Source organism: Nyctereutes procyonoides, unplaced genomic scaffold, assembly GCF_905146905.1.
Source record: "Nyctereutes procyonoides isolate TBG_1078 unplaced genomic scaffold, NYPRO_anot_genome, whole genome shotgun sequence".
Taxonomy (NCBI): Eukaryota; Metazoa; Chordata; class Mammalia; order Carnivora; family Canidae; genus Nyctereutes; species Nyctereutes procyonoides.
In genome coordinates this window covers 17,509,188-17,522,139 of record NW_026575047.1, presented here as the reverse complement: position 1 = coordinate 17,522,139, position 12,952 = coordinate 17,509,188, and the positions used below count along the sequence as shown (strand labels likewise).

General features: G+C 43.9%; 1 protein-coding gene across 1 annotated transcript in view; it reads right to left on the bottom strand.

Moving 5' to 3' along the window:
• PGM2 (phosphoglucomutase 2) overlaps positions 1-5,628 on the bottom strand; it is a 42,757-nt gene extending 37,129 nt beyond the window's left edge. Inside the window, exons 1-3 of the mRNA XM_055326163.1 lie at positions 5,602-5,628; positions 1,014-1,106; positions 346-510 (exon numbers count right to left, since the gene is read on the bottom strand). Of these exons, the coding sequence (XP_055182138.1) occupies positions 346-510; positions 1,014-1,106; positions 5,602-5,628 (285 nt within the window). The remainder of the gene's footprint in view (positions 1-345; positions 511-1,013; positions 1,107-5,601) is intronic.
• Positions 5,629-12,952: the final 7,324 nt, after the last annotated feature.

Genomic DNA, 12,952 nt, shown 5'->3' with positions numbered 1-12,952 from the left:
GCCCCGCGGAGGGCCAGCGACCGCCCCCACACCTCGTCCCGGGCGCCGGCTCCCTGCAGCCCCCCCCCCCCCCGGGTCTCGACTGCAGCTCGCGCCTCTGCTTCCCGGCGCCGGTGGATGGAAGTCAGAGTTCCCCGGGCGGGTCCCGCGGCCCCCGGCGGCGGCCCCAGGGGGTGGCTCGGCCCCGTCTGCACGTCTGGGGCCGGAGCTTCAGCTCGGGTCCTCCACGGGCCGAGCGCCCGGCGGCCGCGAGCCGCAGGGGGAGGGAAGCGCGGGCGCCCGCCCTCCGCGGGAAAGGGAAGGACCCCACGCCTCCCCCGGCCCTCCCCCCTCGTCGCCCCTCACCTTGTCCCATCGCAGCCACCGCGCCGTCTCCTGGTCCAGCCGGGGGTCCATGCTCGGGCCCCCCGGAGCCGCCGCGACCGCCGCTGCCATCCCCGCGCTGCCGGCAGCACAGTTGGGGAGGCGGCGCGACGGCCCTTCCGGCCAGACAGGGAGCGGGGGCGGGGCCTGGAGGGGCCAGGGGCGGGGCCTGGAGGTCCGGGGGCGGGGCCTGGAGGGGCGGGGGCGGGGCCTGGAGGGGCCCAGGGCGGTGGAGCGAGGCGGAGGCGGGGCCTGGAGGGGCCAGGGGCAGGGCGGAGAGAGGCGGGGGCGGGACCGGCCCTTCCGGCCAGACAGGGAGCGGGCGGGGCGGAGAGCGGCGGGGGCGGGGCTAGAGCGGCGGGGGCGGGGCCGGGAGAACCGGCGGCAGAGAAGGCGGTGTCCGGGAGGGAAGTGACAAGCTCCACCTCCTTGCAGTTTACCCTAATACCTGCAGGGGGCCTGGATCTGGGGACTGGGGCGGATGCACCCAACCGGCAGGGGGAAGGGGCGGGAGCAGTGGAAGGGCGCGGGAGGCAGGCCCCGGAGGAGGGTGTCGCTGAGAAAGTCTTTCCCAGAATCTCTGCAAGATCCCGACGTCGCCTCCATCCATACAAGGGCCATTCACTGGGCTCCTACTGTGTGCCAGGCACCTTGTCAGGACTGGGGCCAAGGATGAGTGAACTCACGCGGGAGCCTAAAAATGGTGTAGAAATCCCGAGGGTCACGAATAACTGAGAAAAATCCTGAAAAGGAACACAAGGGGAGGGTTAAGAGAAATTGACAGTGGGACAGAATGGAGAGGCTGGAAACGAAATTGCAAGTGTATGGGCAGCTTATTTCAGAGGCGACACTGCAGAGCCAGGTAAAAGGACATATTTTTCAATGAATGATGGTGGCTCAACTGGATATCCAGGTAGCGAAAAAGGGAAAGAAGCTTGAGGCCCCGACCTCATATCACATGCAAATAAGCATTCCGGGTCAATTGTAGATCTAAGTGTGAAAGAACGGAAATTCTAGAAAGTATGGTAGGAATAACATCTTCATGACCTTGAGATCACTAAACTATAAAGGAGATGTATGTAGTGAGCATTAAGGGGTGTGTGCAAGAACATTTCTAGCAGCATTACCTGTAATAGCCCCAAATTGGAAACAAGTTTATGTCTATCAACAATACAATGGACAATACTGTGGTATGTTCATACAGTCGTGTAAGTAAGTTATGGTGTAGTCATACAGCAATGAAAACGAACAACTGCTGTACACATCATGGATCTTACAAACATTAGGTTTAGGGAAAGAAGCCAGACCTTCCCTCCCCCTGCCAATACCAGTATCGGACGATTCCATATATGTGACATTCTAGAATAAGTAAAACGATAGGGAAAGAAAACAGATCAGTGGGTTCTAAGAACTGGAGATGGGGGAGAGGGATTGATTACGAAGGATTCAAGGGAATTTTGGGGGTGAGGGAACTGTTCTGTATCTTGATTGAGGTTGTGATAAACACAATCCCGTGTTAATGAAAAATCATAGAACTGCATACTCTGAAAGTTACATTTCACTGTACATGAATTCACAGTATGTGTCTCAACATTTAAGTCTTAAGATTTAAAACTTTAAAAAGGAGGCAAGACTAATCTATGGACGTCAGGGCAGTCACTACCTTGGGAAGGAGGAGAGCGCCTTCTGGGATGCTAGGACTGTTTTATGACCCATGTAGTGGGTGCCCAAGTGTGCTCATTTTGTAATAATTCACTGGGCTGCACTTATGAATTGTACATTTTTATATGTCCTATTTCAATTTTAAAATGAAAACAGGGGCCCCTGAGTGGCTCAGTCAGTTGAATCCAGCTCTTGGTTTAGGCTCAGCTCAGCTCATGATATCAGGGTTGTGACATCGAGCCCTGGGTCGGGCTCCACCCTCAATGGGGCATCTGCTTGGGATCCTCCCTCTCTCTCTGTCCCTCCCCCTGCTTGCAGCACACACTCTTTCTCTAAAATAATAATAATAATATAATAATAATAATAAATCTTAAAAAAAGAGAACAATATGTATCCAGGATTTGTTGTATCTGTTTACAGAGGCCGATTAATCATATGATGACACTAATTATAATTACAGACTGATAGAAACATTAGAAGGGAAGCGAGGAGATTCCATGAGGGTGCTCCTTAGGGTGCTGACCTAGTCTGGGAAGCTTCCCTTCACACCTGAAGCGTATGTGGAGACACGAGGGAGGGACAGTTAATGTTGCAGGAGGCAGCCTGGACGAGGCTTTCCTGCTAGAGAGTCTCTTCCAAGAGTTCTTCTCTGGAACCAAAAGGCCTGTGAGATTGGAGCACAGGCAAAAAGAAGCAAAGAAGGGTGGGCAGGCTCAGCCTCCCCATCTGTCAGGATGTCTGCAGGTCGCCCCCTCTTGGGGTTGCCTCGTTCTCTCAACCAAAGCCACCTTCTTGGGAATCATGCCAGGATAGAAATTGCAGGACCCGGGAGGTCAGAGACCAAGCTGGTCTCCCTTGCCCTTCGTTTCCCTCTCAAATGCCAGAACTCTCCCGAACCAGTCTGGGTGGCATCCAGTTTCTGCCAGGTAGGAGTGGAGGGGGTGGGGAGCTAGTGGGGTTTTGGACCTCAGGTCCTATCACTTCCGCCGTGGTGAGAATGACTACAGGCGAGTCTCTGCTGCGGTTGAAAAGGTGCGGGGAGTGGGGTGGTAAGGGGATACTTGGATGCTTCTCACTGTTATTTCTCAGCACAGAATTATGGGTCCATCGTATCATTCAGCCAGTATTATTTTAACCTCTGTTAGGGACACCAAGGGGGCAGGTTTCACAATAGTCAACATTCAAGGAAAGAAAGCAATGGGATTAACAAGGAAGTTGCCAAATTGTAAGTAAATTCTCCTCCCTTAACCTGCTAAGGGCACCGAGATCTGGGGTACTGTGTTGAAGACAATGAACGCTGGTCTCACAGTAATACCCCCATCTGCTTCCCACACGATGGGGAAGGCCGCATCAGGGGGTCTCTATGCACCTGAAACTTTCCCAGGGTCTCTTGTAATTGCGAGGCCTGTTACCAGAAGTCTCTCTGGTTCTCATAATGATGCTACAGTGACCTGAAGCAGCTGATTCCCACGCATGACCCCCAAATAACATGTCATGTCGATGGAAGCCAACATGTGTAGAATTATTGGAGCAGGAAGGGTTCTTGGGGAACAGTTGGGACCTCCTTGTTTTGCAGATGAGGGATCGGAGACACAGAATGGGAGAGTCCATCTCTGAGACACAGAGCTGGACAAAGACAGAGCCAGGATTCTCCTGCGGGTCTCCTGACTTTCTAATCCTATGTTCAATCTCCTGTTCCCTCAGTCTATTCCTATGCATGTCCATAGAAGGAAGTTTCATGAACTCTGGTAATGTTTCAATGCGATGGCAGCCAGCTGTGGTTGAAAAACAAATATTAACCATCTCTGGCATCAATCATGTTGGGTGATGCTCAAAATAGTTCAATTTGTTTGTGCGTGCTTCTCTGCTGCCTGAGAATGGTTTCACATGTGAATGTCCCATTTTCTTTGGAAGCTTTGCCAACATCCCCAAACACCAGCGATCCTACTAGTTTCTTTGTATCCAGCCCAGGAACGGTTCTTCTGAAACTTTGGATTTTGGAAAGTTCTAAATATTTGCTCAAATTGATCATCATGGAACTATCTCCCAGGCCAACAATGATCATCCTTGACCAGTCTTGTTCCGTCTATCCACTTCTCCCTCCTGTATACTTTTAAGAAGATTCCAGACATTGTATCATTTTATCTATAAATGTTTTAGCACGTATCTCTAAAAGGTAAGGATACATTATAAATAACCTCAAAACCGTTATCTCGCCCAAACTTTTAAAAGTTAAAAATTTCTTAATATCATTAAATGTCCACTTTGTGTTCAAATTTTCAAATATCTAGTAGGAGTCATCATTTTTGGCTGGTTTGTTTACAGTTTGCTGGAATCAGGAGCCAGAATATCTTGCCATTGGTTGATAAGTCTTCTCTATCTCTCTTAATCTGTAGGTTCTTTCTCAATTTCCTTGCAATTTATTTGTTGAAGAAACCAGGCCATTTGTCCTATAGGGTTTCCCACAGTCTGGCTTTTGCCGACTGGAGTCTCTTAGCCTGTTCCTCTGTCTGCTGTATTTCCTGTAAATTTTTTCATTATAAACTACTCTTCAAGATCTCCGCCTCACTAGACTGTGAGCTCCTTGAAGTGTTCTATTTATCTTTGCCTGCTGAGAGCCTACCACTCACTGTAAGTGCTGGATAAATGGGTGAGGGAATGAATGAAGTCAGGAGGCTGTGTGTTCTTTCCTGATTAGGAAAAGGGAAGGCACCAGAGTCAGTACTGGATCTTGGTTCTACCCTTTGCTCTGCGGGTGACCTGGACAAGCCACTTAACCCCGCTTGGGGTTCCTTGGGCTTCTTCCGTTCCTCTTCTCTAAAATGAAGCAATAATAGTGTCCGCCTCGTAGAGGTGATGTGGGTCTTAAATGAGGAAATATGTGTAAAATGCTTAGCGTAGTGCGCAGCATAGGGTAAACACTGAATAGACGTTAGCTAGCTAGTGTTATGAAAAGACTGCTAGCTTGAAACTCTGTGTTAGTCATGTTAGGCTAGGTTAAGCTGAAGCAAGAGATTAATCCCTAAATTTCAAGACTTAGTGAAACAAAGATTTTTTTTTTCTTGCTTGTGTTACATGCCCAGGGGAAATTGGTGGCTGCTATACTCCACAGTCACTGGAGGATCAGGATGCTTTCATCCTGTGGTTCTTCTGTCTCAATATGTGGCCTGTGCAGTCACCATGGAAGACAAGAGAAGAGCGTAGAGGTCTCCCAGTGGCTTTTAAATGCTTCTGCTGTCGTGGCATATGATAGCATTCCAACTCACATTTCCTTAGCCAAAACTCATCAAGTGAACCCACTTAATTTCGAGGGTGTTGGAAAGTGTAGACAACCCATGTGCCTGGGAAGGAGAAGAGAATTGGGTAGGGATGAGCCTTCGTAGTCACTTCCATATATTCCATGTTGCCTGTGATTAACTGAGGTGATTGCAAATATCAGTGATTCTGGTACGTTTCCAGCAAGCAAGGAGTAATTCTTAGATGCCACTCGGTTGAAATTTAGAACAAATCACTTGATAGAACAATCTATTTTTCTCCATACAATAGAGTGCTCCTTCGTAACAGAGATCAGCTCACAATCTCTCCTGTTTTCAATCCTCCCATGGCTACCTAGTGTACTTATCACAAAAAATATCTTTTACCAAGGGCTTCAGAATTTTGCTTAATCTGTCCCCTGCCCTGATTTCTTGCCAGATTGTTCACTGAGTGCAGTCAACAGCCATGCTGTTCTCTGTGCTGTTCCTTGACCACGTCAAGCAGGTGCTGGTCTGAGGCCTGTGTTTGCATTGTTCTCCTCCAGATATCCTGATGACAATGCCTGCATTTAATTCAGGCCTCTGCTCAACTACCGCCTGATCAGAAACACTCTTCTCTGTACCGTGCTGGTAAGTGTTTAATCAGCTCTCTGGAATAAAAAAGCTCCAGGTTTATATTATTTGCCAATTTCCATGGTGTAAATACATCCGCCACAGCTGGTTGTGAGCTACCAATGTGACATCAGTCGACACGGGAAAAGGTGTGTAGCAGCACACCCGTATGTAAGATTTCCAACACGCAGGTGTAATAGACGTAAATAAAGAGCATAGATGCTAGTAACAAGTAGAAAAATAAATATAAATGGTGAGTTTTGCATATTTATTACCTTTGCTTATAATGTTTTTCATAAGGTTATGCGATTTAATTTATAATAATGGCTGTTTTAACATCTGACTAGCAAAATTCCTAAAAATGTAGTAGTCTGTTCCGATGACAGTGGTGTGAGCTGTCACCAACACCTGTTGCCTCTCCTAAAATGAGACTTTCACCACCTTCTTATCCTACTTTTTTTTTCTTCAAAGTGTTTTTCAGTACCTGCTGTAATATTATAGATTTGATTTTAATATTGTCCATCTACCCTGCTATAATATAAATCCTTTTTTGTCAGAGTCCCCAGCACCTAGAACAGTGCTTGGTTCATAATAGATGTTCAATAAATATTTGTTGAAAAAGCAATCATTGGGTCCCCTTATATTCAAGAAGAAAAAAGAAAGATGGAATATAATTATAAGATATACCTATACAAACCTTTTCTTTAAAATAAGCTAGCATTTCTGACTAACCAAAAAGAATGAAATGCCTGTCGCTCTTCTCTAGTGCCCCAATTTCAAGGTTGCTGAGAGAGTGAATAAGAATGTGTCAGTAGACTTCATCAGTATATTCATTACTGGCCATGAACCCAAACCACACCAACAACAATCATTTCTGCAGACCAGCTGGAGTTTGACGGCCTTTCTCAGTGAAAATATTTAAATATCTATTATTTATGCCTATTTTCATTGAGTAAATTAATGAAATTGCTTAGTTTGCTCTCATTCCTTATTTTAATAATTCTTTGCACTTGAATACCTACTAGGGCTCTGCTCATTAGAAATTTAACACCAGGCCTGGCTTGTGTTCCCTTACTTCAGCTTCTGCTTTCAAAATTTCCATGTCTTTTTCCTTCTCAGGTGTGCCCAGTCTAGCACACCTTCCCCTACCCCTTACCCCCAACCTGCCCCAGCCAGATAGGTCTCAGGGAAACCGGTTGTTCATTCTCATTAAAACTTTGGTGACCAGTTAAGCATCATGGCGTCCTTTTGCCTTAGGTATGGGGATCTGAGCAGGCATTAATGAGCTGGGGAACTCAGGGAAGTGCTATCACTGAACTGCTGTGTGTCTTGGTTTCTGCTTTGGTCAGATAAGGAAATGCCCTGATCACATTGTCAGAGTCTGTGAGGGTCAGACTCTCTAGGAGATTCATGTTTGAAAACTCAACATCCTCTAAACACTAGCACTAAAGTGTTAGTCTACTCATCTCAGCTTGTGGCTGGGCCTTCTACTAAAAAATTCATTCCTACAGAGTGTTGAATTTAAGAGACTTAATAAGAAGGGATTTTCTTTTCTTTTCTTTCTTCTCTTTTTTCCTGAGCACCACATTATTCCTGGTGTTTCTGAGACATCACTTTTTGTCAAGTGAATATTGAGCCTTGCTTTTGAAGCTACAACCCACAGAAACCCACAGTTTTGGTTTTTTAAAAATTTGTTTGTTTATTTATTTATTTATTTATTTGAGACACGGAGAGAGTGGCAGAGACATAGGTAGAGGGAGAAGCAGGCTCCCTGTGGGCAGCTTGATGTGGGACTTGATCCTGGGAGCCCTGGGATCACACCCTGAGCTGAATGAAGGCAGACACTCAACTGCTGAGCCACTCAGGCATCCCGAAACCCACAGTTTCTGTTTGGGTAACCACTGGGTAAATGAGTATGCTCTAGATGAAGCTGACTGATACACTGTGTTTTGCTTTTTCATCCAAATTATTTTGATCTACTACCTTCTCAACTCAGTCTGTTAATCCTACCTGCATTAAAGTGAAATTTAGTTGGTACTCTTTGAACCAAACAGTATCAGAAAGGAGGCCAAGAGCATACTGTTAAAATACCGGTCTCCAATAAAATTATGTGGCAAGGATAACTGACAAACCATAATTTAAGGGGGATAGTCCAGCTTTAAATCCTTTAACATACCATTTTGTGTAACCTAAGAAAAACACATTTTAAATTTATAAACTTTCCTGTACTCATCACTATTCAACTTTTCTTAAATCCCATTTTCTTTCTTTTTTATTCTTCCTTTTATTTTTTTTAAGATTTTATTTATTTATTCATGAGAGGCACAGAGAGAGAGAGAGAGAGAGAGAGGCAGAGACACAGGCAGAGAGAAGCAGGCTCCATGCAGAGAGCCCGACGTGGGATTCGATCCCTGGTCTCCAGGATCACACCCTAGGCAGAAGGTGGTGCTAAACTGCTGAGCCACCAAGGCTGCCCCCTCTTTGCTTTTTTTACCTGTAGATATTACAGTATCATTTTTGGATGACTCAAGAGTCATCCCCTTCTTCTTCTTTTTTTTTTTGTTCATCCCCTTCTTTATTAGAGGATTACACATCCACCCTTTACTGTGCAACATGCAGGGACTTCCTATTGGGGGAGAAACTTCCCCTCCCCATCGATGCTGGCCCTGGCCGCATGACTTGCTTTGCTCAGTGGAATGTGAGGACATGAAACATGGGTCACATGTGGACAAAAATTTCCACAGGCACCATATCTTTCAGGCAGTTCTCCTTCCCTCTGTTACCAAGCAACATGTCCCAGATGGCGCCTCACTTTCAACTTCCATCTGGGGATGAGATGTCCCAAGAAGTGAGTTGTAGCAGTCTGGCTCCCACTGGAGCCACGGCCATGTAATGGGGAAGAGAGACCTACTTGCTATTGTATACCATGAGGGGTTTATGGGATCATTCATTATTGCAGCAAAGCTGACTGACCCACCCTGGACTGGTCCTTACCTGCTGGAATAAAGGAATGTTTGGGCTTTAAAAGTCAGCCCTTCTGAGTTTTCCTGCAGCATATGAAGATAAAAGAATTCAGTAAAAGTTCTTAGGTTGTATTTGACCTTTCCCCCTGGGGCACCTGCTTGGTGAGGGTCAATCAGGGCTTTCAGCCTCCTCTCAACACCTCCCAAATGTTTCTCAATGAATTCCAGGCACCATGTACCTTAAATCATTGAAAAGTTTTTTAAAAATATTTTATTTAAATTCAGTTTACCAACATACAGCATAACACCCAATGTTCATCCCATCAAGTGCCCTCCTTAGTGCCTGTCACCCAGTTACCCCATCCCCCCTCCACCTCCCCTTCTGCAACCCTATGTTTGTTTCCTAGAGTCAGGAGTCTCTCATGGTTTGCCTTCCTCTCTCATTTTTCCCCACTCAGGTTCTCTCCTTTCCCTTTTGGTCCCTCTCACTATTTCTTATATTCCACATATGAGTGAAACCATAAGATGATTATCTTTCTCCAATTGACTTATGTCACTCAGCATAATTCCTTCATTGAAAAGTTTTTACTGTTAAATTTTTCATGCTTTGCTTTTCCAAATGACCTCTGACTAGCACACAGACTTCTGCAAAAAGCTCAAATGAAAATTGTTCCACAGTTCTTGCATACTGGTAATTAGCACATTCTGAAAAATACTGTGTCATCATGTGACTTGATGAAATCTTATTAAAGTGTGGTTTGACAACTGTAATTTGCTCTAGACAGGCTCCTTCTCAAATTAAAGGCTTAGATAATTATATAGCTGGACATCTAAATAATTAAAGGTTTGCAATGAATTTTATCATTTCTGAATGTCAAAAGGCCCATTGCTTAGCTTTATGTCTTAACATTCACTTACATTTTATGTATAAATGTATGTGTGTATAATATTTTGTTTTAGTAATGGAAGAGAAGTTTCATGATCAACTTTATTTTTTTATTTTTAAAATTTATTTATTTATGATAGACATAGAGAGAGAGAGAGAGGGAGAGAGAGAGAGGCAGAGACACAGGAGGAGGTGAGAAGCAGGCTCCCTGCTGGGAGCCCGATGTGGGACTCGATCCCGGGACTCCAGGATCACGCCCTGGGCCAAAGGCAGGTGCTAAACTGCTGAGCCACCCAGGGATCCCCCATGATCAACTTTAAAATTACATTTTATTATTTTTATTTTTAAAAGGTTTTATTTATTTAACAGAGAGAGAGAGCATAAGCAGGGGGAGCAGCAGAGGGAGAGGGAGAAGTAGGCTCTCCACTGAACAGGGAGCCTGATGTGAGGCTGGATCCCAGGACCCTGGGATCACGACATGAGTCAAAGGCAATGCTTAACTGACTAAGCCACCCAGTTGCCCCTAAAATCACATCTTAAAATGTTACTGTTTTTCACAATGTGCTAAAACATTGAATGGTTTAATTTTATGTGACATTGATGACATATATGTAATACATGGAAGGCTAGATGCAGAACCTATGATGATGAACAAGAAAAACAGGATTTTTCTTTTTAAAGATTTTATTTATTTATTCATGAAAGACACAGAGAGAGAGGCAGAAACACAGGCAGAAGGAGAGAAGCAGGCTCCATGCAGGGTGCCTGATGTGGGACTCAATCCTGGGACTCCAGGATCATGCCCTAGGCTGAAGGCAGGTGTTAAACTTCTGAGCCATTCAGGGATCCCCAAAAAATAGGATTTAAAAAAGTCTCACAATGGTAAACAAACTACCTCAAGCCACACTATCAATCTGATAGATAAACATTAAAATATTAGTTTTATTAGTGGTAAGACCTGGGTTGAGATTTGACCCTCAAAATAGCAGGTTGGCCACATATATTTGCTTTCACTTCTAAAATCCCACTAGGATGGAAATGAAGGGACATTTTAGGAGTTTATAAATTCACATGGACAAAGAGAATGGGAAGAGATGGGAGACAGCAACAAATTTTGGAGGCTGGTCAGCAATTAGAAGATGTAACTGACACAGCAGGCTTGAGAGCACTGAATCCTGAACTAATAGAGGAAGCCAGGAACAATCCAATTCAAAGGCACAACCCCAAAGGACTCAGGAATTGGTAGATCCTGATACTTCTGAAAGTAAAAGCAAAAAACAAAAAGATTACTCGAAAGTCTGTTTACAAAGCAGTTAGATCCGGGTGCCTGGATGACTCAGTCAGTTAAACGTCCAACTCTTCAATCTCAGCTCAGGTCTTGATCTCTTGGTCATGAGTTCAAGCCCCAGATTGGGCTCCATACTGGGTGTGGAGACTACTTAAAAAAAAAAAATAAAGGCAGTGAGATCTCTAGACTTTTGCCTTTTGTGCCAATGACAATTGTTCCTTAGCTAAACACACCAGCAGAGGACTGCATGTGTATACTCTGGTGTTTAAATCAAGGGTCTCATGACTAAGGAACTCCAAATAAATGGGTTAAGATCAGATTACCGAAGTGAAGATAGGAGGAATAAGTAAACATTTTATACTGAATATTGATACCACCCCAGGCTTTTTGTCTCTTTTCCCAAAATGGGGTAGAGCCTTACCTGGAGATTAGAAGCAGTCAAGAAAAGAAAAGCCCAATGGAATGGACATCTTACACTGAAGCCACGTAGCATGTCAGACTTCCAATCAGTACTTTTGTGCTCTACTCTTTACAAAATATATATTATTTTATTTTTTCAGATTTTAAGTAACCTCTACACTCAGTGTGGGGCTTACGTTACAAGCTCAAGATCAAGAATTGCATGCTCCACCAATTGAGCCAGCCAGGTGCCCCTGTGCTCTAGTTTTAAGTATGAACAGATAGTTAAGAATCCTCAGATTTTAAGTAAATCCTCCAATTTGAAAGACAGGGACCAAATAAAACAGGAGAAAGGAAATAAGTTCTATGACAGAGATTATGTATATAAAAGAAAATGTGAAAACAAAACCAAAATAAGTATCTGAAAAAATAATGAAAATTGTATTTATGAAGTAATAAGAGAATGATTAAAAATAAAAGGATGCAGGGACTAGAAAACAGATCATGGAAATTAAAAACATAATAGTAAAAACAAAAACTCCCAAAGAATGTTGGAAGAAAAGTTAAGCATATCTTCCAAAAAGTAGAACAAAATACAAAAAGAAAAAAAAGAAAAAAAATACAAAAAGAAGGGGGGGAAATGTATAGTAAGAAATCAGAGTATTTTAGGAATTCCAGAAAAGGAGACCAGAGAAAATGGAGGGAAGGAAATCATCAAAGAAATCATTCAAGAAGATTTCCGAAACATAAGGTTCCAGACTCAAGGGCCCGCCAGGTATCCAATAAAGTACATCTAGAAAGACCTACATTAAGACACAGGATAGTGAGATCTCAGAACACTCTGCCCAAATGCGGAAATGAATCGAAATGAGAAGAAGGCATGAGATTTGAGAAACAGATATCTCTAAGAATTGGATGAAAGGTGTCTCTGAGGTGATGTTGAAGGAAGCTGTCTGAATGTCCTCTGTGTAGCTGGTCTAGATGTCAATCCATACAGTTTAGAACAGGTCAGAATATAGCAAGAGCGATGGTTTCCAAAGGTTGAAAATATATGAGGCTGGGGGTATATGGGAAATTCCTGTACTGCCCCCCCCCCCGTCAATTCCACCAATTTTGTTGTAAGCCTAAAACCTAAAACTGCTTTAAACAATAGTCTTTTAAAAAAAGGAAAGTGATAAAGTACCTGATATATTTGGAAGTGCCAAGAGATTTATCCAACTGGAGGAGGGATTGAGGATAAATTAATGGTAAGTACTAGAAATTTAGACAAATGTTGTAAAGCACTTAAAACCTTCCAGAGATAAGTTGTACAGGAAAGAAAAATTAATAATCCATGAATTAGCTGTCAACAGTGTTTACATTTTACATGGCCATAAAATGGAAACTCTGAATATTGATCTAATCAAACTTATGACACACTGGGACGGTGAGGTACTGAGAGCAGTATGTGTGTGTTGCAGAAAATGTAAAATCTTCATCTCCTATTGTGGAAAATCAATAAGTAATGTTTAAAGTGAAAAAAAAA